Source organism: Heterodontus francisci, chromosome 9, assembly GCF_036365525.1.
Source record: "Heterodontus francisci isolate sHetFra1 chromosome 9, sHetFra1.hap1, whole genome shotgun sequence".
NCBI lineage: Eukaryota > Metazoa > Chordata > Chondrichthyes > Heterodontiformes > Heterodontidae > Heterodontus > Heterodontus francisci.
The window spans coordinates 12,186,844-12,211,070 of NC_090379.1; the positions used below are offsets into that span (position 1 = coordinate 12,186,844).

Below are 24,227 nucleotides of genomic sequence, written 5' to 3' on the forward strand. Positions count from 1 at the left end.
GTTCTGAGCAGTTTCTGCTGGTGTTCTAGAGCCGGGCTCAGTAACGTTGGGCAGGAGAGGGAATAATATTGGCCAAATTCCTCTTCCCATTGACGTCCAGTGACCCTGCTACAAAGTTAAAAGGAAAAACTAATATTTCTATAGCACCTTTCACGACCTCCGGATGTTCCCAATTGCTCTACAACCAATTAGGTACATTTTTGGAAGAGCAGTCACTGTTGTTAATGTAGGAAACACAGCAGCTAATTTGCACACAAGAGAGATGATGACGTAGTGGTAATGTCACTGGACTAGTAATCCAGAGCCCAGTCTAATGTTCTGGGGGCAGGGGTTCGAATCCCACCACGGCAAATGTTGAAGTTTGAATTTAATTAATAAAGCTAGAATTTCAAAAAAGCTGCTAGTCTAACGGTAACCATGAAACCATAGTCAATTGTTGTCAAAAGCCATCTGGTTTACTAATATTCTTTAGGGAAGGAAATCTGCCACCCTTACTTGGCCTGACAGCAGTGGATCCATTCCCCAGAAGAAGTCAGTCTTCTGGAAAAGGAGGTGGGGAATAATGGAGAAAATCTCTGATAATAGCCACTGCAGAATTTGTTGGGTTCAGAATCAGCCAGCTGTGACTTGTGTGTACGAGGGTCTGATTTTTAATAGCTGGATTTGTCAGTTGACACATTTACTGGGATAGAATTTGAATACATTTACAGTGAAATGGAAGTTTTTTTTGTGTGGTTGGATAATTCTAGCATTAGAAACTCAACTTAACAATTCTTGTCAACATCCCATATTCAAATTCAGCAAACTAGGAATTTCTATCACCCTTTTTTTCCTCTTCTAAATACAAGTTTTCAGGACCTCACTAGTGGTTGTATGCATAAATAATATCTTGTTGCCGCAAAGTCCATGTTTAGACTATTCTAATTTTTAAATGCCCATTTTTAAAACTGAGACCTGTCAAAGATCAGACATGATTGTATCGAATGGCAGCGTAGGCTTGAAGAACCAAATGGTCTATTCCTGCTCCTATTTGTTATGGTTGTATGACTCTACAATCTGCAGAACTTGCGACGTCCACAAGAGGTCTTGCCAGCGTCATGCATCTTGCAAGAGCTTAGCTCATACAAACCAAGGAGAATGTGACATTGTGTCATTCATCAAATCTGTCACAGCCGATCAACTGAGTTTAGATTAGATTAGAGATACAGCACTGAAACAGGCCCTTCGGCCCACCAAGTCTGTGCCGAACATCAACCACCCATTTATACTAATCCTACACTAATCCCATAACCTACCAAACATCCCCACCTGTCCCTATATTTCCCTACCACCTACCTATACTAGTGACAATTTATAATGGCCAATTTACCTATCAACCTGCAAGTCTTTGGCTTATGGGAGGAAACCGGAACACCCGGAGAAAACCCACGCAGACACAGGGAGAACTTGCAAACTCCACACAGGCAGTACCCGGAATCGAACCCGGGTCCCTGGAGCTGTGAGGCTGCGGTGCTAACCACTGCGCCACTGTACCGCCCTAAATTTTAAAATTATTAACACATTTTGCAGGTGCCTGCAGCACTGTGATACCTCATCCAAGTATTCCTCCTCCTGGTGTGAGCCTAGACAGTGGGTGTGAGGATATTTGACCATGTGGAGATGCCATAGGCAAGCCCGGCATCCATCTATACACACACACATTTCCAGCAGAACATACCAGTCCTGACTGACTGCTACCCTCCCTACCCCAGAGGCATTCAAGGCAATTCATATAATCTATCATAGAGCATAGAAGGTGACCAATTGGCCCATCGTGCCTGCACCAGCTCTTTTAAAGAGCTATCCAAGTAGCCCCGCTTCTTCCCCATAGCCCTGCAAATTTGTCGTTTTCGAGTATATATCCAGGTCCCTTCTGCTTTGGAATTTGTTTTCACCACCCGATCAGGCACACTACATTCCTATGTCACAACCGTGACTACATGTCAAAAGTGTAAAATGCTTTGGGGCATCCTGAGGTCATGAACGGTGCTAAAGAAATACAAGTCGTTTTTCACTCTTTTTACTGCATTCCAGATCATCATAAGTCGCTGCATGAAAAGAATTCTCCTCATCTCCCCTCTGATTGTTTTGCCGATTATCTTAAATCTGTGTTCTCTGGTTACTGCCAATATTCCCTCTAATTTTTTTTCAGAGTGCGCAGGCAATTTGTTTAAGTCTGTGGCCCCTTTAAATTGTTTTGCGTAATTGTGCACAGCTAGTAATTTAAAGGGTATGACTTTTGCACAGCTGCACTGTTAAGAGAGAACATTGGGTAACATCCCTCCTGCCAGTAGGAACAGTTTCTCCCTATCTCAAAACCCTTCATAATGTTGAACATCTGTTAAATCTCCTTTTAACCTCTGCTGTAGGGAGAACAATCCCAGCTTCTCCAGTTGCTCCACATAACTGAAGTCTGTTATCCCTGGTAACATTCTAGTAAATTTCCGCTGCAAAATACTCTAGCTGGGGCCTTAGCAGCAATTTATAAATTGCTCCTATCAGTAGCGGGTCTGAGATTGGTTAACTCTGCACAGACCCATGACTGATCTCAGGACCTTCTGACCTGGATGGTACAGTATCAACAGTTTATTTATTAAATCAGTTGGACAGTGGGGAAAACGCAGGGGAGGGGGTGGTGCTAATTAGTTTCACATTGCACTATCGAAAAATAATTTTCCATTTGTTTGGAAGCAGCTCCCCACCATTTACGTTAATAATTAAACAGATGAATTTCAAACACCACATCAACTCTTGCAGCACCATTAAATGTAAATATTTGGGGAACAGTAGTAATAAATGAGATTGAACACTGGGCAGAAAGGAACACTGAGCACAATACCAAGAAGACTAGAGTTCAGTTTGCAGCAGACTTTAATTTCTAGAATTATTAGTCAGAGTTGTTGACACTGGACACATCCTCACTGAGCAGCTGGGCTGTTTCTGTGCAGTATTGCTGAAATCTAACACTCCAACTTTAATATGTTCTGTGTTTCTCTCTCTTAATTCATTTTTAACCATCTCCTTTTCTCTCTCATCTTTCTCCTCCTTCTCTGCTTCCCTTTTTCTCTCTCTCTCTGTCTGTCTGTCACAGCCCACCTAACTACTGGATTGCAAGAGAAAGGAGGTGGATACTATGGAATAAATATTATCCCAGCATTTGTAGCAACAATGAGAATTCTCTAGTAAATTTACTTTTCCTTTTGTTTTCTCCCATCTTGGAAGGCATTAGCTTCTAGTTGACTGCTGTTTGATTTCTGGCCATGCCTATAGTTTTAATCGAGAGCTTCTATTGCTGCGATGGACAGTGGAATAGCCCGCTTGTACTGCTGATTTACTTGCTTGCTCCCATTTTCCAGTTCAAGAGGAAAAAAGTGAATCACCAGTACAATGTAAGATCACAGGCTGAGGCTAAGAGCTTAACTGAAGAAGCTCAGATTGTTCTCCTTAGAGAAGAGAAGGTTAAGAGGAGATTTGGTAGTGGTGTTCAAAATCATGAGCTGTTTTGACAAAGCAAATGAGGACAAACTGTTTCCAGTGGCAGAAGAGCCACTATCAGAGGACACAGTTTTAAGGCAAAAGAACCAGAGGTGACATTTTTTACACAATGAGTTATGATCTGGAATGCACTGCCTGAAAGGGTGATGAAAGCAGTTTCCATAATAGCTTTCAAAAGGAAATTGGATAAATAATTGAAGGAAAAAAGTTACAGGCCTATGGGGAAAAGAGAAGAGCAGTGGGATAAATTGTATAGCTTTACCAAAGAACTGGCAGGGGCCCGGTGGGCCAAATGGCCTCCTTCTGCGCTATATCCTTTTATGATTAATTTATGATCACAGACTGGTATGAGAATCTTGCTGTGTGTAAAAGGATTCGTAAGCTTATTGTAGATTTTGCAAGTGCCTCCGTTTCTGTTCCTTTTGTTGCTTCAGTTTGTTTTCTGTACAAGTCATGCACTTTAATATTGTAGACAATTAAACCACTATTTTTAGGAGTAAACGGTTACTGTTTCCACGACTACACTGTCAATGAAAGGTGTCAGCTGTGGCTCAGCAGGTAGTGCTCGGGCCTCTGTGTCAGAAGGTTGTAGACTTAAGTCCTACTCCAGGGACTTTGAGCACAAATTCTGGGCTGACACTCCCAGTGCAGTACTGAGGGAGCGCTGCACTGTCGCAGGTGGTGTCGTTCAAATGAGACATTAAAGCAAGACACCATCTGCCCCTCAGTATAAGATCCCATAGCTCTATTTTGAAGAAGACTTAGAGTTCTGCCTGGTGTACTGAACCAATTATTTGTCCCTCAACCAACACTAAAACAGTTTATCTGATCTGTGGGAGTTTGTTGTGCACGAATTGGTTTCCTACTTTACAGCAGTGTAGAACTTCAGAAGTACTTCATTGAATGTGATTTGCTTTGGGACATCCTGAGGTTGTGAAAGATGCTATATAAATGCAAGTTCTTTCTTTTCAGGTGCATGGGCGAGTGGTGATCAAGTGTTGTGTTGGATAAATGCTAATATATTCTAAGTGCACTAAGGCAGCTTGCCGAATGCAGGCGCCGTTTCACACAGCACATGGGAATACGATCAGCTTTAAGCAGCGTCGGTGCGGCTTATTGGCAGCATGATTTAGCCCCCGATGCACCAGTTGGCTGCCTTTTAATTTTGGCCTCACCAATGTAGCATGGGCTCAAAGGATTACACAGAAATACTTTTGTAAATTAAAAATGAAAAAATAAGCTGCTTATCCAGTTAGAATCAAAGCTAATGCAGATCAGTCAACCTGTCATCTAAAGTTTAATTATTTTTGTTTTTGCAAGCTGCAGATATAAACAAATGAGCCTCTAGCGAGCATGTTCTAGCTACCAGCCTGCTCTGGCTAAATCAAAGATAACTGGAGCAAGAACTTGCCAAAGGTACCTTGTCCATCATTGCAGCCAGTTCCATTAGAAGCAGGGAGAGGCAAACTATTGGCTATCAGTCAGAGTGTCGGGAATTAGGCATGGAATGGCTGAGGAGAGCAGAGTATTGGGAATGACGCTAGTGGATGGATGAGGAGAGCAGAATATTGGGAATGACACTAATGGATGGATGAGGAGAGCAGAATATTGGGAATGACACTAATGGATGGATGAGGAGAACAGAGTATTGGGAATGAGACCGGTGGATGGGTGAGGAGAGCAGAATATTGGGAATGACACTAATGGATGGATGAGGAGAACAGAGTATTGGGAATGAGACCGGTGGATGGGTGAGGAGAGCAGAATATTGGGAATGACGCAGGTGGATGGGTGAGGAGAACAGAGTATTGGGAATGAGACCGGTGGATGGGTGAGGAGAGCAGAATATTGGGAATGACACTAATGGATGGATGAGGAGAACAGAGTATTGGGAATGAGACCGGTGGATGGGTGAGGAGAGCAGAATATTGGGAATGACGCAGGTGGATGGGTGAGGAGAGCAGAGTATTGGGAATGAGACCGGTTGATGGGTGAGGAGAGCAGAATATTGGGAATGACGCAGGTGGATGGGTGAGGAGAACAGAGTATTGGGAATGAGACCGGTGGATGGGTGAGGAGAGCAGAATATTGGGAATAACGCAGGTGGATGGGTGAGGAGAACAGAGTATTGGGAATGAGACCGGTGGATGGGTGAGGAGAGCAGAATATTGGGAATGACGCAGGTGGATGGGTGAGGAGAACAGAGTATTGGGAATGACGCTGATGGATGGGCGAGGAGAGCAGAGTATTGGAAATGAGATCAGTGGATGGCTGAGGAGAATAGAGTATTGGGAATGAGACCGGTGGATGGGTGAGGAGAGCAGTGTATTGGGAATGAGACCGGTGGATGGGTGAAGAGAGTAGAGTATTGGGAATAAGACCAGTGGATGGATGAGGAGAATAGAGTATTTGGAATGAGACTGGTGGATGGGTGAGGAGAGCAGAGTATTGGGAATGATGCTGGTGGATGTGTGAGGAGAGCAGAGTATTGGGAATGAGACCGGTGTGGATGGGTAAGGAGAACAGAGCATTGGGAATGAGACTGGTGGATGGGTGAAGAGAGTAGAGTATTGGGAATAAGACCAGTGGATGGGTGAGGAGAATAGAGTATTGGGAATGAGACCGGTGGATGGGTGAGGAGAGCAGAGTATTGGGAATGATGCTGGTGGATGTGTGAGGAGAGCAGAGTATTGGGAATGAGACCGGTGTGGATGGGTAAGGAGAACAGAGCATTGGGAATGAGACCGGTGGATGGGTGAGGAGAGCAGAGTATTGGGAATGATGCTGATGGATGTGTGAGGAGAGCAGAGTATTGGGAATGAGACCGGTGTGGATGGGTAAGGAGAACAGAGCATTGGGAATGAGACTGGTGGATGGGTGAGGAGAGCAGTATTGGAAATGAGACTGGGAGAGTCAAATTGCGAGCCAACTGTTTTGCGATGAGCACAGTGATTTGGGAGAACCAGCAAACTGAAAACTTTTAGGGCTAACCTTAAGTCATAATCTTTCTATTGGAAGATCATAAATGAAATGCTAAACAATTTTCCTTATTTTGGCACTGCTTGCCACTTGAACTGTCCTTTTACTCTCAAGGCTTTTTCAGTAGAATGTGCAGGTCTGATTCGGTACTTACCCAAATTGCTGAAGTACTGATGTGTACTAACCCTGCATCTGGGCAGAAACACAATTGCAGACCTTGGAGATTTCATTAATTTCTCCTGATGTGTGCGTTGACCTGTAGTAATGACTGTGCATACGGACATGACATAAGAATATCCCTGGCCTTAAATTTCCCATCCTCATGTTCAAATCCCTCCATAGTGTTGCACTACCCAATCTCTGTAACCTTCAGCCCTCTGCGAACTCAGCCTGCCTCCAGTTCTGGCCTCTGGTCCATCCCCAACTTCCTTCGCACCACCATTGGCAGCTGTGCATTCAACTGCCAACGCCCTAAACTCTGGAATTCCTTCCCTAAACCTCTATGCCTCTCTCTCTCCTTCTTTAATCCACTTCTTAAAACCTGCATCTTTGACCAAGCTTTTGATCACAACTTCCCAATATTGACGTCTTTGGCTCAATATCGAATTTTGTTTATCGTAGAATGGTTACAGCTCTAAAGGAGGCCATTCGGCCCATTGTGTACATGCCAGCTCTCTGCAAAAGCAACTCACCTAGTCCCACTCCCCTGCCTTTTCACCAAAGGCCTTCCAATTTTTTTGTCTTCAGATAATTAACCAGTTCTCTTTTGAAAGCCATGATTGAACCTGCCTGCACCACACACTCAGGCTTTGCGTTCCAGATCCTAACCACTCACAACGTAAAAAAGTTTTTCCTTATGCCTTGCTTTTTTTTTCCAATAAGATTAAATCAGTGTCCTCTGGTTCTGAATACATTCTTGCAAAGTGCTTTCTTTACTATGTTAAAGGTGCTGCATAAATGCAAGTTTTTGTTGTTTATGTGAATCCATTGTCAACACATAACTGCTTAAGCTCACACTGGATTGGGCTGAGGTACTAAAGGATGACTGGTGCCTGCACAGCCAAAGTCAGTCCTGTTCTCACTTGATGCCATACTGACACTTTCTAACAGGCAGCATTGCTGACCAAGGACCTCTCCGCTGACCTCATTTGCAGCCCCTCCAACCTCAGAATAAAAGAGGAGAAAGTAGGGTTTTTAAAAAGAGTTAGCAACAGCGAATACGCTGGAAAATATTCCCCCTCCACCACCCCAATAACAATATCCACAGCACAGTATCATGGCACAGTGTAATGTGTTAATTGTACTCTTTTAGGATTTAATTCCTACCACCAAATGGCAGGTCTGTGAAGGGGTGAAAGTAGTAATTTTGTTTGAATCTCAAATGTTATTTTCTTGTCAACTAACAGCAGTGAACGGAAAGTTACTGAAGTGAAGGCTGGAAACCTAATTACAAAGACACACTATCATGGTAAAGAGGGAAGTGGCTTTTTATAGGTCTGCTGTGTGTGAACAAAATTTCTCTTAACCCTCTGAGCCCTGCAGACCTGTTGCTTGTCTGGGTGCCATCAGACTGGGAGGGGACAGGACAGGTGACTTGTCAGAATGTTGTCAGACTGGGAGGGGATCAAAGTGACTGGACGCTGTCAGGCTGCTGGGGGTGGTAGGGTGGGTAACGAGGTGACTTGTCTGAATGTTGATCAGTTTAAATGTCTCTGCCCTGTGGGGGTGATGACAAGTTTGCCTTGGGTACTGTTAAGAGTAGGGACTCTGGTTAGTTTCATCATTCTGATCCTGCTGGGATGTTGGAACTGCTACTAAATTAGTTAACCCAGGCCGCAGGGACCATTGTTGGATTTACAGGTCATTGGCAAGTAATTTGCAGTTTTGGCCTGATTTTCCACATCAAAGCACCAAGTCAGTAGTCACCGTTTATGCTTTTTTTTTTACAAAATTGGTCGTTAAAGCTGTTTCTCAGTCAGCATTACTTCCAACTCCAAAATAGATGATTGGAACAGGAGAGTAAATAAGTAAAAAGCAAAAAAATCGTAAATGTTTTGAATAATTGGGAAAAGGGTCAAAATAAAGTTAGATTAAAAAACGGTGAGTGAATGGGGAGCAAGAAAAATATTAGAGTAAGCACATTAAAATGTTGGTTTTTACTTGTATATATAACTTGTATTAGATGTTTAGTTTTGTATTGCAGTTTACTGCTGCTGATGTTTAAATAGTTTTAAATACTAGTGTATATTTCAGTGGCACAATTCATGGGTTGAAAACAAGCAAAACCAGTCAACCCAGAGAGATGGTGTTTCCCTGAACCTTTTGACAAATCTTAGAAGCTAAATTTCTGATTAGTAGGTTCCTACCAAATGGCTAAAACACTCTGCCTGCTGTGGAAATGCACTGCAGAGACACGGGTCTTTCACAGAGAAGAGGGAGCTGAAGTCAGTCATAGTTCCCACTTCGGATCGCTGTCCAGTTAGCCCTTCGTGTAAAGTTGGTCAATATGGGGATCAAGTGAGAATGGGATGGGCTTAGCTACAATTTCTTCTCTTCCACGTGGTGGCATAGTCTGGTGACACTGGCCAGGCTCACACCTAAAAAATGACTACTTGAGTGAGGGGTCGGAGGCCTAATGGTGTCAGTAGGGGCAACCCCCAAACCAGCACAAGCCAGCTCTTGTTATAGAGAAGGGCTAGATTTCAAAATGGCAGCTCTTTCAAATTTGTCATTACCTTAAAATTCCCAGTTTGATCAGTAACGCTTTATTTTTTGCTGAAGATACTTTAACTTCTGTACTGCAGCTTGCTTTCAAACAGGGGTGATTGTTTAAATTGCCAGTGTCACAGAGTGTAGGCTACAAAGAAAGATTGATTTTAATTATATGCATATATATGCTTTCAGCTTGCCTCATTGTACCAGTTAGCCTTTCCATTAATCTATAGCCTAAGCCAGTCAGCTTAACTCTTGCAGAGAGTACTGTAAAATAAAAATATTGCACGTCCATTACTTTGTTTTGTTTCTTTAAAATAGATTTACTCTTCTTGCAGATTGGCGCACCTTCTAACTTTGAAGGTGAGGCTCTTTGTTCCATCTGCAGTGTCACTACTGGTTCAGGGGATACTATGCAAGTAGCTGTACAAACAGTGGATTGAGATTTACATCTGTGTGTAGGGTTATTTTGTGATATGTAATTTGGTTCTTAAACTTTGTTGTACATAAACAAATTCACTTAAAAAGAATAATTTAACTCTTGACTGCACCATCGAAATCTGGGACTGAACAAGTTATAGGTCAAAGCACAAATAATAGCCACTTTATTGCTGTACCTCTGTGTAGTCGACATTAATGCATGTATATAGGACAATAAGCTGGCTTAGAACTTACAATAATTCATAAACTATGTCCAATTTAATGTTGCATAACTCAGTTCGGAATCACTGTATCATGCCCTTAACTGGATTCATCTCAATAGTGTTCACCTTCGGAAATTACTGTATGTCCTTGGCAAAGTTAACACTTTTTTAGTTTATATAGTGAAGAAGGAGCTGAGGTTTGTGCTCTGGTTTAAGGCTATACCTTGGATAACATTGGTCTTAAACAAGTCATCTTCAGTCGTCTTCCTTCCAACTTCAGTTAACATGTACTTGCAGTTATGCTATACTTACACAAATCACAACCACTCGGACTCATCTCTGAAATGTTATGGACTCGACGCACTACCTCAACCTGCTTCTGAATTAAAAACTGTTTATGGCTAAAACCTCCTTTGCAACTTATATAAAGATTAGAAATGTAATGTTACATCAGGCAATCTGACTCTTTCATTTAAACTATATACATTTTAATTATCTTACCGGAGGCACCTTATTCTTTGATCAAACCTACGTTAAGGTCAGCAAGATTTAATCAACGTTCAGGGCTCTTTAAATTCTAAACCAGCAGATGCTTTTTCTTTAACTCTTTTCCTCTCTACCTTTGCAAAGGGTTTCTCCAGAGTCAATAAAAGATCAACTCCTTGTTCTGGACAACCCACACTGGAGCAAATAGCTTCTCTGTATCTACACTGTATGCACAGTGGCGCAGTGGTTAGCACAGCAGCCTCACAGCTCCAGTGACCCGGGTTCAATTCTGGGTACTGCCTGTGTGGAGTTTGCAAGTTCTCCCTGTGTCTGCGTGGGTTTCCTCCCACAAGCCAAAAGACTTGCAGGTTGATTGGTAAATTGGCCATTATAAAATTGCCCCTAGTGTAGGTAGGTGGTAGGGAAATATCGGGACAGGTGGGGATGTGGTAGGAATATTGGATTAGTGTAGGATTAGTATAAATGGGTGGTTGATGGTTGGCACAGACTCGGTGGGCCAAAGGGCCTGTTTCAGTGCTGTATCTCTAAACTAAACTAAACTGAACTACCCTGTTGAATCCTTTTAACATTTTAAACACCTCAATCAGATTAGTCCTCAACCCCTATACTCAAGAAAGTACAACTCAAGACTATTCAACCTGTCCTTATAATTATAATTAAGCATTTAAATCCTGATGTCATTCTGATAAATCTGCACATGCACCCATTCCAAGACCAATATATCCTTTCTGAGGTACAGTGCCTAAAACTGAACGCCATACTGCCCCTTGAGTTTGCTCTGCTGTTCAATAAGATCATGGCTGATCTTGTGCCTCAACACCACTTTTCTACCTTATCCCTTGATTTCCTTCGTGTCCAAAAATCTGTGGATCTCTGTCTTGAATATACTCAATGACCGAGCATTCACAGCTCTCTCAGGTAGAGAATTCCAGATTCACAAACGTTTGAATGAAGAAATTCTACCTCATCTCAGTCCTAAATTGTCGACCCCATATCCTGGGACCATGTTCTCGACTCTCCAGCCAGGGAAGCAGCCTCTCAGCATCTACCCTGCCAAACCCTCTAAGAATTTTATGTTTCAATGAGATCACCTCTCATTCTTTGAAACTTTGGAGAATATAGGCCCATTCTACTCAATCTCTCCTCACAGTACAGCCCTCTCATCCCAGGCATCAATCAAGTGAACAATGTGTTGCTGAACTGCGGGGATCAAATAAGAGCAAAATACTGTGGATGCTGGAACTCTGAAATGAGAACAGAAAGTGCTGGAAATACTCAGCAGGTGTGGCAGCATTTGTGGAGAGAGAAATAGAGTTAACGTTTCATCAGAAGTGACCAAGGTTAGAAATGTAATAGTCTTTGAGCAAGTGAAGGAGAGGGGGGGGGGTGGAAGAAGAACAAAAGGGAAGGTTAGTAATAGGGTGGGAGATTGTGGGGGGAGATTAAATAACAAAGATGTCATGGAATAAAAAGCGAAGGGAGTGTTAAATAGTTGTAGTAAAAGACAAAGCATTTGTCCAGAGAGAGTGCTAATGGCAGAATAATGAACAGTTCTGCCCGAAAGCAAGAACATGAAAAACAAATTTAAGAGTAGCACATGTTTTAAAAATAAATAATAAAATAAACAAAATTTAGATAATGGGCTCATGGTTTTAAATTATTGAACTCAATGTTGAGTCTAGAAGGCTGTAGAATGCCTTATCGGAAGATAAGTTGCTGTTCCTCGAGCTTGCATTGATGTTCACCGGAACACTGCTGCAAGTCGAGGACAGAAATGTGGGCATGAGAGCAGGGTGGTGAATTAAAATGGCAAGCAACCGGAAACTCGGGGTTATTCTTGCAGTCCAAGTGGAGGTGTTCCGCAAAGTGATCACCCAATCTTTGTTTGGTCTCCCAATGTAGAGGTGACCACATTGTGAGCAGCGAATACAGTATACTAAATTGAAAGAAGTTCAAGTAAATCACTGCTTCACCTGGAAGGATTATTTGGGGCCTTGGGTAGTGAGGAGAGAAGAGGTAAAAGGGCAGGTGTTACACCTCCTGCAATTGCAAGGGAAGGTGCCCTGGGAAGGGGATGAGGTGTCAGGGGTGCTGGAGGAGTGCACCAGGGAGGACAGGATCAAATTTTGGCTGTGACATCAGAACATTGGAGCAGGAGGAGGCCATTAAGCCCTACAGCCTGTTCCACCATTCAACTGGATCACAGCATCTTAACTCCGTCTACCTGCCTTGATTCCCTAACATTTAATACCTTTGCATAACAAGAAACTATCAATCTCAGTTTTGAAATTCTCAATTGATCCCCAATCCTTCTGGGGGAGACAGTTGCAGGTTTCCACAACCTTCTGTGTGACTTGTTTCCTGACATCATGCCTAAGCAGCCTAGTTAAGGTAAGAGGATTGCACCACTTGGTCAAGTAGCCTGCTGACATCCAGTACCTTGGCCAGTGAGCGACGACTGGCCACTTGGGTCCATGAAATTGTATCCAACGTGAGTCAACCTTTCAGCATGTGGAGTGAGAAAACTGGAAATAAATGCACTTGAATCCTGAACTGCCAGTGGTTTCTATTGGGACTGCAGTCAGCTCCCAGCTCAGTGATGCTCTAAACTGTATTACCTCTGAATTAGATCAGTAACCAAGACATGCTGAGCTGCAGAAAACATAAATAATTTATCTGTCTAAGTACTAGGTGGAGAGAGGGAGGAGAAAGAGAATTTTGCATCATTTCCTTGACCAAAGTGAGCCGAATGGGAGATCATTTATTTTTTGCAGATGATTTCCACAATAATTTCTCATTTTTGTAGATAATTCTCTTCCAGTAATGACGTACTGACAATGTAAAGTCTCAAGTGGTAAGTCCCCTAGAGTGTCTGAAACTCGTGAATGTGTTCAGTAGCATAGTGGTTAGGTGCTGGACTGGCAATTCTGAGATTGACAAGTGCTACTTAAGCACATTGTGAAATTTTGTTCAGTAAATGAAAAATGGCATGGACGCGACAGGATTGTTGTATTAACAGAAAACTGAACTAGTTCATTGGGCACCAGCATATAGAAGTAGAAAAGAGGATTGACGAGTGAGAGTGTTGGATAGTACTGGAGTAGGTAGTAGTACCATATTAGATAGCAGACTAAGAGGGCGGCGCAGTGGTTAGCACTGCAGCCTCACAGCTCCAGCGACCCGAGTTCAATTCTGGGTACTGCCTGTGTGGAGTTTGCAAGTTCTCCCTGTGTCTGTGTGGGTTTCCTCCGGGTGCTCCGGTTTCCTCCCACATGCCAAAGACTTGCAGGTTGATAGGTAAATTGGCCATTAGCAATTGCCCCTAGTATAGGTAGGTGGTAGGGGAATATAAGGACAGGTGGGGATGTGGTAGGAATATGGAATTAGTGTAGGATTAGTATAAATGGGTGGTTGATGGTCGGCACAGACTCGGTGGGCCGAAGGGCCTGTTTCAGTGTTGTATCTCTAAAACTAAAACAGTACTCCAGATGGGATCTGACCAATGCTCTGCAAAACTGAAGCATCACTTCCTCCCCTTTGTAATCAAGTTCCCTTGAGATAAAGGCCAACATTCCATCAGCACAGTGAGTGCAGTTTAATTACAGATTTTTGCATAACCTCACTTTCCAGGTAGCTTTTTTCCATGAAACAAAAGCCTCTCTCACAAGATAAGTCGTGCTGATTGTGTGGCTCCCATGGCGTTTAGACTTCATAGGACTAAATGTCCTTTGAACTGCTCCCTCCTCTCCCACACCGTTGCCTGTACGTTGTCATCTCATGCTAAGTTGATGAGGTGGTCCACGCTGTATTTGTTAATTAACAAATAGAAAATTCTGGGGGGAGCAGGGGGATTTTTTTTTCTTTAACATACTCCCCTATTAGCTATATAAAAACAATATTGTGCACTGTTTCACTGCCCCTACCTCCCCTCACGACACTCCCCACAACCCCCCCACACCCCACCTGGGTCAGGCTGCTCTGAATCAGCTACTGAGCCAGTCCAGGATTGTGGCACCAGTGTAATCACTGGGACTGCTGAAATGCATGTTGCATTCCTCCTGTTAAGTAAAATCACTGGAGAATTCTGGAGAGGTGGAGATAAAATGTCAGGTCTCTGGCATTTTTTTTCAAACCCACTAACTTGTTAGTTACTGGTGCCAGAATTAACAAAAGCTTACTGTGTCCATGTGACACTCTTCTCCCCACCCCCCCCCCCCCTCCACCCCCCGGTCCACTATCAAAGTGTAAGCAGATGAGGAGGTCATTCAGCCCTGTGTGTTCATGTCAGCACTTTGCTGGAACACCAAAGAACGACTTGCAATTATTTAGCACTTCTTCACAACCTCAGGATGTCCCAGAGCACTTTACAATCATTTGAAGTACTTTTGAAGTATAGTCACTGTTGTAAGAACAAAGAACAGTACAGCACAGGAACAGGCCATTCGGCCCTCCAAGCCTGAGCCGATCTTGATGCCTGCCTAAACTAAAACCTTCTGCACTTCTGGGGTCCGTATCCCTCTGTTCCCTCTATGTTAAGAAACTGGGCAACCAGTTTACGCACAACAAGCGCCCACAAACTACAATGAGATAATGACCACATAATCATTTTTTAGTGATGTTGGTTATAGTATAATGCAATACTTATCCCTGCTGTCCTACTCTTTCCCAGAGCCCTGCTCTGCATCAAATATTTATCCAATTTTCCCTTAAAAGCCACTGTCTGTGGCAGCCCTTCACTGTACTTTTCTTAGTTGCAATTTTAAAATATAGGGAGATGGTGGCAGAGTGGTGATGTCACTAAACTGGTAATCCAGAGGCCCGGGCTAATGCTGGGGGCATACTGGTTCAAATCCCACCATGGCAGCTGGTGGAATTTAATTCAATTAATTAATAAAAATCTGGAATTGAAAGCTAGTCTCAGTAATGGTGCCATGAAACTATCATGGATTGCTGTAAAACCCATCCAGTTTACTAATGTCCTTTAGGGAAGGAAATCTGCAATCATTACCTGATCTGGCCTATATGTGACTCCAGACCCACAGCAATGTGGTTGACTCTTAACTGCCTTCTGAAATGGCCTAGCAAGCCACTCAGTTGTCAAGGGCAATTTGGGATGGGCATTGAATGCTGGCCTTGGCAGTGATGCCCACATCCCATGAAAACATTAAAAAAAAAATTGGCCCACTTTGTTACTGACTCCCCAAGCAAAGGAGCTGTTAACCATTTAAGACAAATGATCAAAAAAAAACAGACAGATAAGTGTGTTGAGTGTTGCTAATACCTTGGAGAGGCTGAAGAGCATAATTACCACAATGATACAAGGGGTGAAGGATTTCAGTTATCCGGAGAGACTGAAGCTGGGATTTTTTTTTTTTGGGAGATAGTGGCACAGTGGTATTGTCACTGGACTACTAACCCAGAGACCCAGGGTATTGCTCTGGGGACATTGGTTCAAATCCCACCACAGCAGAAGGTGGAATTTGAATTCAGTTAATAAAAATCTGTAGTTAAAAAGCTAGTCTAATGATGGCCGTGAAATCATTGTCAATTGTTGTAAAAACCCATCTGGTTCACTAATGTCCTTTAGGGAACGAAATCTGCTGTCCTTACCTGGTCTGGTCTACATGTGGCTCCAGACCCACAGCAATGTGGTTGACTCTTAACTGCCCTCTGAAATGGCCTAGCAAGCCACTAAGTTGTATCCAACTGCTACAAAGTCAATAAGGAATGAAACTGGATGGACCACCCAGCATTGACCCAGGCACCGGAAACGACAATGGCTAACCAAGCCCTGTCGACCCTGCAAAGTCTTCCTTACTATCATCTAGGGACTTGTGCCAAAGTTGGGAGAGCTGTCCCACAGAGTAGTCAAGCAATAGCCTGACATTGTCATACTCACCGAATCATACCTTACCACAATGTCCCAGACATCACCATCCCCAGGTATGTCCTGTCCCACCGGCAGGACAGAGCCAGCAGAGGTGGTGGCATAGTGGTATACAGTCATGAGGGAGTTGCCCTGGGAGTCCTCAACATCGACTCCAGACCCAATGAAGTCTCATGGCATCAGGTCAAACATGGGCAAGGAAACCTCCTGCTGATTACCACCTTCTGCCCTCCCTCAGCTGATGAATCAGTATCCTCCATGTTGAACAGCACTTAGAGGAAGCACTGAGGGTGGCAAGGGTGCAGAATGTACTCTAGGTGGGGGATTTCAATGTCCGCCACCAAGAGTGGCGCGGTAGCACCTCTACTGGCCGAGCAGGCAGAGTCCTAAAGGACATAGCTGCCAGACTTGGTCTGCGAAAAGGGGTGAGGGAACCAACAACAGGGAAAAATATACTTGACCTCATCCTCACCAATCTGCCTGTCACAGAGGCATCTGTCCATGACAGTATTGGTAGGAGTGACCACCGCACAGTCCCTGTGGAGAAAAAGTCCCGTCTTCACATTGAGGATAGCCACCATCGTGTTGTGTGGCACTCTTCTCTTTTCTTTGGCCTCCTTGTCTCGAGAGACAATGGGTAAGAGCCTAGAGGTGGTCAGTGGTTTGTAGAGCAGCGCCTGGTGTGGCTATAAAGGCCAATTCTAGAGTGACAGACTCTTCCACAGGCGCTGCAGATAAAATTGGTTGTCGGGGCTGTTACACAGTTGGCTCTTTCCTTGCACTTATGTCTTTTTACCTGCCAACTGCTAGGTCTCTTCGACTTGCCACTCTTTAGCCCCGCCTTTATGGCTGTCCGCCAGCTCTGGCGATCACTGGCAACTGACTCCCATGACTTGTGGTCAATGTCACAGGACTTCATGTCACGTTTGCAAACATCTTTAAAGCGGAGACATGGACAGCCGGTGGGTCTGATACCAGTGACGAGCTCGCTGGACATCTTCCATGTGGCTCACATGGCCAAACCATCCCAAGCGCCGCTGGCTCAGTAGGGTGTATATGCTGGGGATGTTGGCCACCTCGAGGACTTCTGCGTTGGAGTTATGGTCCTGCCATGTGATGCCAAGGATTCCAAGGATTGTGTGGCACTACCACTGTACTAAATGGGACAGATTTTGAACAGATCTAGCAGTGCAAAACTGGACATCCATGAGGCGCTGTGGGCCATCAGCAGCAGCAGAATTGTACTCAACCACAATCTGTAACCTCATGGCCTGGCATATCCCCCACTCTATCAAGCTGGGGGACCAGCCCTGTTTCAATTAAGAGTGCAGGAGGGCATGCCAGGAGCAGCACCAGGCATACCTCAAAATTAGATGTCAACCTGATGAAGCTGCAACACAAGACCACTGCATGCCAAACAGCGTAAGCAGCATGTGATAGACAGAGCTAAGCGATCCCATAACCAACAGATCAGATGTGAGCTTTGCAGTCCTGCCACATCCAGTCGTGAATGGTGGTGGACAATTAAACAAATAGCCGAAGTGGCTCCACAATTATCCCGATTGTTAATGACAGGGGAGCCCGGCGCATCAGTGCCAAATATAAGGCTGAAGCATTTACGACAATTTTCAGCCAGAAGTGCCGAGTTGATGATCCATCTCGGCCTCCTCCTGAAGTCCTCACCATCACATTCTTCAGCCAATTTGATTCAATCCGCGTGATATCAAGATTCGACTGAAGGCACTGCATACTGCAAAGGCTATGGGTCCTGACAACATTCCGGCGATAGTACTGAACACCTGTGCTTCAGAACTTGCTGCGCTCCTGTCCAAGCTGTTCCAGTACAGCTACAACACTGGCATCTACCCGGCAATGTGAAAAATTGCCCAGGTATGTCCTGTACACAAAAAGTAGGACAAGTCCAACCCGGCAAATTACCGCCCCATCAGTTTGCTCTCAATTATCAGTAAATTGATGGAAGGTGTCATCAACAAAGCGGCACTTGCTTAGCAATAATCTGCTCACTGTCGCTCAGTTTGGGTTCCATCAGGACCGCTCAGCTTCAAACATGGACAAAAGAGCTGAACTCAAGAGGTGAGCTGAGGGTGACTGCCCTTGACATCAAGACAGCATTTGTCTGAGTATGGCATCAAGGGGCCCTCGCAAAACTGGAGTCAATGGGAATCAGGGGGAAAACTCTTCACTGGTTGAAGTTGTACCTAGCGCAAAAGAAGATGTTTGTGGTTGTTGGCGGTCAATCATCTCCGCTCCAGGACATCACTGCAGGAGTTCCTCAGGGTAGTGTTCTAGGCCCAACCATCTTCAGCTGCTTCATCAGTGACGTTCCTTCAGTCATAAGGCTAGAAGTTAGCATATTCGCTGATGATTGCACAATGTTCAGCACCATTCGCGGTGACTCATATACTGAAACAGTCCATGCAGAAAGACCTGAGCAATATCTAGGCTTGGGCTGATAAATGGCAAGTAACATTTGTGCCACACAAGTGCCAGGCAATGACTATCTCCAACAAGAGGGAATCTTACCATCTCCCCTTGACATTCAATGGCATTATGATCACTGAATCCCCCACTATCAACATCCTGGGCATTACCATTGACCAGAAACTGGAGTAGCCATATAAATACTGTGGCTACAAGAACAGATCAAAGGCAAGGAATCCTGCAGCGAGTAACTCACCTCCTGACTCCCCAAAGCCTGTCCACCATCTACAAGGCACAAGTCAGGAGTGTGATGGAATACTCTCCACTTGTCTGGATGGGTACAGCTCCAACAACACTCGAGAAGCTCGACGTCATTCAGAACAAAGCAGCCTGCTTGATTGGCACCCCATCCACAAACATTCCTCCCTTCACCACCGATGCATGGTGGCAGCAGGGTGTACCATCTACAAGATGCACTGCAGCAATGCACCAAGTTTCCTTAGACAGCACCTTCCAAACCCACGACCTCTACCACCTAGAAGGACAAGGGCATCATGTGCATGGGAATACCACTACCTGCAAGTTCCCCTCCAAGCTACACACCATCCTGACTTGGAACTATATCGCCATTCCTTCACTGTCACTGGGTCAAAATCCTGGAACTCCCTTCTTAACAGCACTGTATATACCTCACATGGACTGCAGCTGTTCAAGAAGGCTGTTCACCACCACCTTCTCAAGGGCAATTAGGGATGGGCAATAAATGCTGGCCTGGCCAGCGATGCCCACATCCCATGAATGAATAAAAACAAAGCAGAGAAGGTTAAGGGAAGATTTATTAGAGATGTTCAAAATCATGAAGGAATTTGACTGACTGAATAGGGGAGACGTTCCACTGGCAGGTGTCAATAACCAGAGGACATAGATTTAAGCTAATCGTCGAAAGAACCAGAGGAGAGATGAGAATTATGTGTAACTCAGCGAGATGTTGTGATCTGGAATGCGCTGCCTGAAAGGCTGGTGGAAGCAGATTCAGTAGTAATTATCAAAATGGAATTGGATAAATACTTGAAAAGGAAAAATGTGCAGGGCTCTGGGGAAAAAGCAGGTGAGTGGGACTAATTGGATTTTTTTTATTAGTCATTCATGGGATATGGGATAGTTCCTTCAAAGAGCCAGCACAAGTACGATGGGTGGTATAATCACCTTCTGTGCTGTAAGATAAATATCACTAACTGGGCTGATCTAACTAGAGATTGGAGGCGAAGGAACATTTTTCAACAAGTGCTCCATAAGAATTCTCCTCCATTTTAGTCTATAGGAGATGGGCTTAGAGATGGTTCCAATTATGATTGCCAACCCTTCAACACTAGTTCGGCCTCAGCTGGAGTATTACGTCCGATTGGGCACTGCACTTGAGGAAAGATGTGAGGGCATTGGAGAGAGTACAGAAAAGATTCACGAGAATGGTTCCAGGGATGAGGAATTTCAGTTATGAAGATAGATCGGAGAAGTTAGGACTGTTTTTCTTGGAGAAGAGAAGGCTGAGAGGTGATTTGATAGCGGTATTCAAAATCATGAGGGGTCTGGACAGAGTAGTTAGAGAGAAACTGTTCCCACTCGTGAAAAAATCGAGAACGAGCGAGCACAGATTTCAGGTATTTGGTAAGAGAAGCAAAAGTGACATGAGGAAAAACTTTTTCACACAGTGAGTGGTTATGGTCTGGAATGCGCTGCCTGAGAACATGGAGGCAGGTTCAATTGAAGCATTCAAAAGGGAATTAGACAGTTTTGTGAAAAGGAAGAATGTGCAGGGTTACGGGTAGTAGGCAGGGGAATGGAACTGAGTGAATTGCTCTTTCAGAGAGCCAGTGTGGACATGATGGGCCAAATGGCCTCCTCCTGTACTGTAACAATTCTGTGAAGATTGTCCTGGAGAATCCAGAAATTGAAGATTTAATCTCTGAGACACTGCTGTGCTGAATCCAGGAGAAAATCAATGGGGCAGTAAAAAAAAAAAATGTATTTTCATTTTCTTTAAACGCTTTTGTTCATAGAAACATAGGAAAATAGGAGCAGGAGTAGGCCATTCATCCCTTTGAGCCTGCACTATCATTCAATAAGATCATGGCTGATCATCCAAACTCAGTACCCTGTTCCCACTTTCTCCCTGAATCCATTGATCCTTTAGCCCTAAGAACTATATCTAACGCTTTCTTGAATATATTTAATGATTTGGCCCCAACTGTTTTATGTGGTAGAGAATTCCGCATGTTCACCACTCTCTGGGTGAAGAAATCCCTCCTCATCTCAGTCCTAAATGGCTTACCCCTTATCCTTAGACTGTGACCCCTGGTCCTGGACTCCTCCACCATCGGGAACATCCTACATCAATTATAAAAATATTGGAGATGGTGAGAAAAACTTGTTTGGATACTTCTTGACAGTCGGTCAATTGGTTAATGAAGAGTGTTTCCTCGATTAATTGTAGGAAAGGGAGGTGCTGTGATGATGGACATGTTGGGCGACCAATGGTGGAAGCATGGGGAGCGGGGCAGTTGGAGACAGGAATCTCATGTAATGTAACCTCCAGGAATGCATTCATCCAGGCAACCCTAGCTTCAACGAATATTGCCTGCTTCCTGCCCTCCCCCAAGTTGCTGTTCTCTTCAACCACCTGCTAGTGGCAGCCAAATCCACAGGAATACATTTCCAGGTATTGTGGGGGTGGGGGTGGGGGGGGGGGGGTGCAGGGTGGGAAACTGAAATTTGGTTGATTGAAGATCCCTCTGATAATCACCTTTCCACTGGCTCCATGTCTGCATCATTTCCAGCTTTTACTGACGACCCCCCCACCTCACCCCCACTCCCCCTGCATCGCAGTCAGAACCATCCCTTTAGACTGGCACAATTGGATGGTGATTTAAACAGTTGGATGGTGATTTAAGCTGTTGCCATGCAACAGATTGCATCCTAGCAACCCGTCTGCAGATCTCTGTGCAGTGGTTAGGGAGAGGTGTTTATTTGGCGTGGGTGGGTTATAAAAGATCTTGGTTCGGCAGCTCTCACACCTAACTCTTTGTGTGCACTCTGTCAGTTGGGAGTAAAATGAGGAGCGAGTGAAAAGTGGAATTGTAAATAAATGTTTACATTGAGAGAGGGAGACAAATTAGAATGTGTTCGACTCCCGATGTACTGTGTACACAAGGCATTTCAACATGTGTTAGTATTTGTTTTATAGACTTAAGTTAAGGTTTAGATTTTAGATTATGATGTTTGTTTGATTAATTATACAGTAATCAAGTGGTTTAACCATCATTTTCAGGCTTAATATCTTGGTATGTTGTATGCTTTGTGTGCATTGGTTTTGGTCCTTCAACACGTTGGATTTTAAATTCTCAGTCACCTTTAAGTTCCTTCATGGCTTTGCCCCATCCCCAACTCTGCAACCTCTGCTATCTCTCAACTCACCATTCCACTGACTCCAAACTCTTGTAGCTTTCCATTCCCTTTGTTTGTTACTAGTGGCCATGCCTTCTCCCACCTAGACCCCATGATCTGACGTTTCCCTCCCAACGCTCCACCTTGTGCTCCTTAACCTCTTTAACCAGGTTTTTAAGCAGTGCCCCTCCCCCCACTCCATTATCTCTATATCCCTTTGCCTCACACTGCTGTGAAACATCTTGGAGCATTCTCTCTACATTAAAGATGCTATACAAATGTAACTTGCTATTTTGAGTTTTGTATGCCATGTATGTCTCACCTTCCCCTGCTAAAGATCCTGACTGTGGTTGGACTTGCGGTTCCAAGAACATTTGGTGACTCTCCCGCACTACTCACAAGTCGCCATTCTTCACTTTTTAAGCCTAGTGAAGAGTTTCAGTGGACTAATTCACTGTGTGTGGCATCACAGCATAATCCTGGCCCTACCTGTTGCTCACTCATGGACACTTTCCACAGGGTTTACTGAATATTGATTGGGGCTGTTAAACTGTGTCTGCCTTCTTTCCCTTTTTCTTAATGATGGCAATGGAGTGTATATTACATTGGAATAAAATCTATTCACTCATATTTTATAGTCTACATTGGCTTTGCCATTTCTCTTCTGCTCCCAATCCTACATAGATAAGATAAAGATAATAAATAAAGATTCATACAGACATGAAAGGCCACTCAGCCCATCTAGAAATAGACTCCATCTTAATGATTAACCATTTCTCAGATGATCCCACTGCCTTAACTGGAAGTCCATTCCAAGTGTTGATCCATTCCCGATATCACAAAATATCCTACTAGAATTTGTCCTTATAAAGAAGCACCATTGCTACAGTCTACCCTCTTAACAGCTTGTGTCAACTCTATAGGAGTAATACAAGGCTGGTTTGCCATTTTGAGATCAGTGTTCTTGTTTATAGAAGGAAGTTAGCACCACTCCCAGCACTGGCCCTGCCATCACTCCCCTCTCCTACCTGATGATCCACAGTGATGGAATTCACCTGTACACTGTAAGCAGGAATGTCTGGCCTTGAATATGTATTGCAAGAACAGGGATTCCTGCACACTGCTGCAGCAGAGTTCCAGAGTAGGTGTGATGGTGGGGGTACGTGCCAGCATGAATTAGACAGGCAACAGAGAGAAGTTTGCCAAATGAGCTTGGAGGTTAATGACAGAATAGAATCAAAGAATGGTTACAGCTCAGAAGGAGACCATTCAGCTTGTCGAGTCCATGCTGGTTCTATGTGAGAGCAACTCACCTGGTCCAACTCCCCTGCCTTTTCCCCAAGCCCTGCAGATCTTTTCAGATAATTATCCAATTCTCTTTTGAAAGCCACGATTGAATTTCCCTCCACCACACTCTCAGGCAGTGCATTCCAGATCCTAACCACTCACCGTGTGAAAAAGAGTTTTTCCTCAATTCGTCTCTGATTCTTTCACCAGTCGCTTTAAATCGGTGTCCTCTGGTTCTCGACCTTTCCACCAAATGGGAACAGTTTCTCCCTATCTATTCTGTCCAGACACCTCATGATTTTGAACCTCCAGGAACATAGGAGCAGGAGTTGGCCATTCAGCCCTTCAAGCCTATTCCACCATTCAGTTAGATCATGGCTGATCATCTACCTCAACCCCACTTCCCCACGCTCTCCCCATATCCCTTGATGTCATTAGTATCCAGGTATCTATCGATTTCTGTCTTGAACATGCTCAATGATTGAGCTTCTACAGCCCTCTGGGATAGAGAATTCCACAGATTCGCTATCCTCTGGGTAAAGAAATCCCTCCTCATCTCAGTTTTAAATGGCCTACCCCTTATTCTGAGACTGTGTCCTCTATCAAATCTCGCAACCTTCTCTTTAAGGAGGACAGTCCTAGCTTCACCAATCTATCCTTGCAATGAATGGGAGGGAGAGTGACAGCAGGGATGGGAGGCATGAGCAGGAGGAGAGGTGGGACCAAAGTGAGAGCATTAGATGGGGGAGATGAGTGAATTGAGAAGGCAGGGAGAGCAGTATGTGAGCAGGATG

General features: G+C 44.2%; 1 protein-coding gene across 2 annotated transcripts in view; it reads left to right on the forward strand.

Moving 5' to 3' along the window:
• ttc7b (tetratricopeptide repeat domain 7B) overlaps nucleotides 1-24,227 on the forward strand; it is a 358,122-nt gene that overhangs the window by 328,583 nt on the left and 5,312 nt on the right. The window contains exon 20 of one of the 2 annotated variants that reach the window (XM_068038567.1): nucleotides 21,197-21,260. The exons of the other annotated variant lie outside the window; for it this stretch is intronic. Within the exon in view, the coding sequence (XP_067894668.1) occupies nucleotides 21,197-21,214 (18 nt within the window). The 3' untranslated portion in view covers nucleotides 21,215-21,260. Of the gene's footprint in view, nucleotides 1-21,196; nucleotides 21,261-24,227 lie in introns of those variants that run through there. 2 annotated transcript variants of the gene reach the window in all.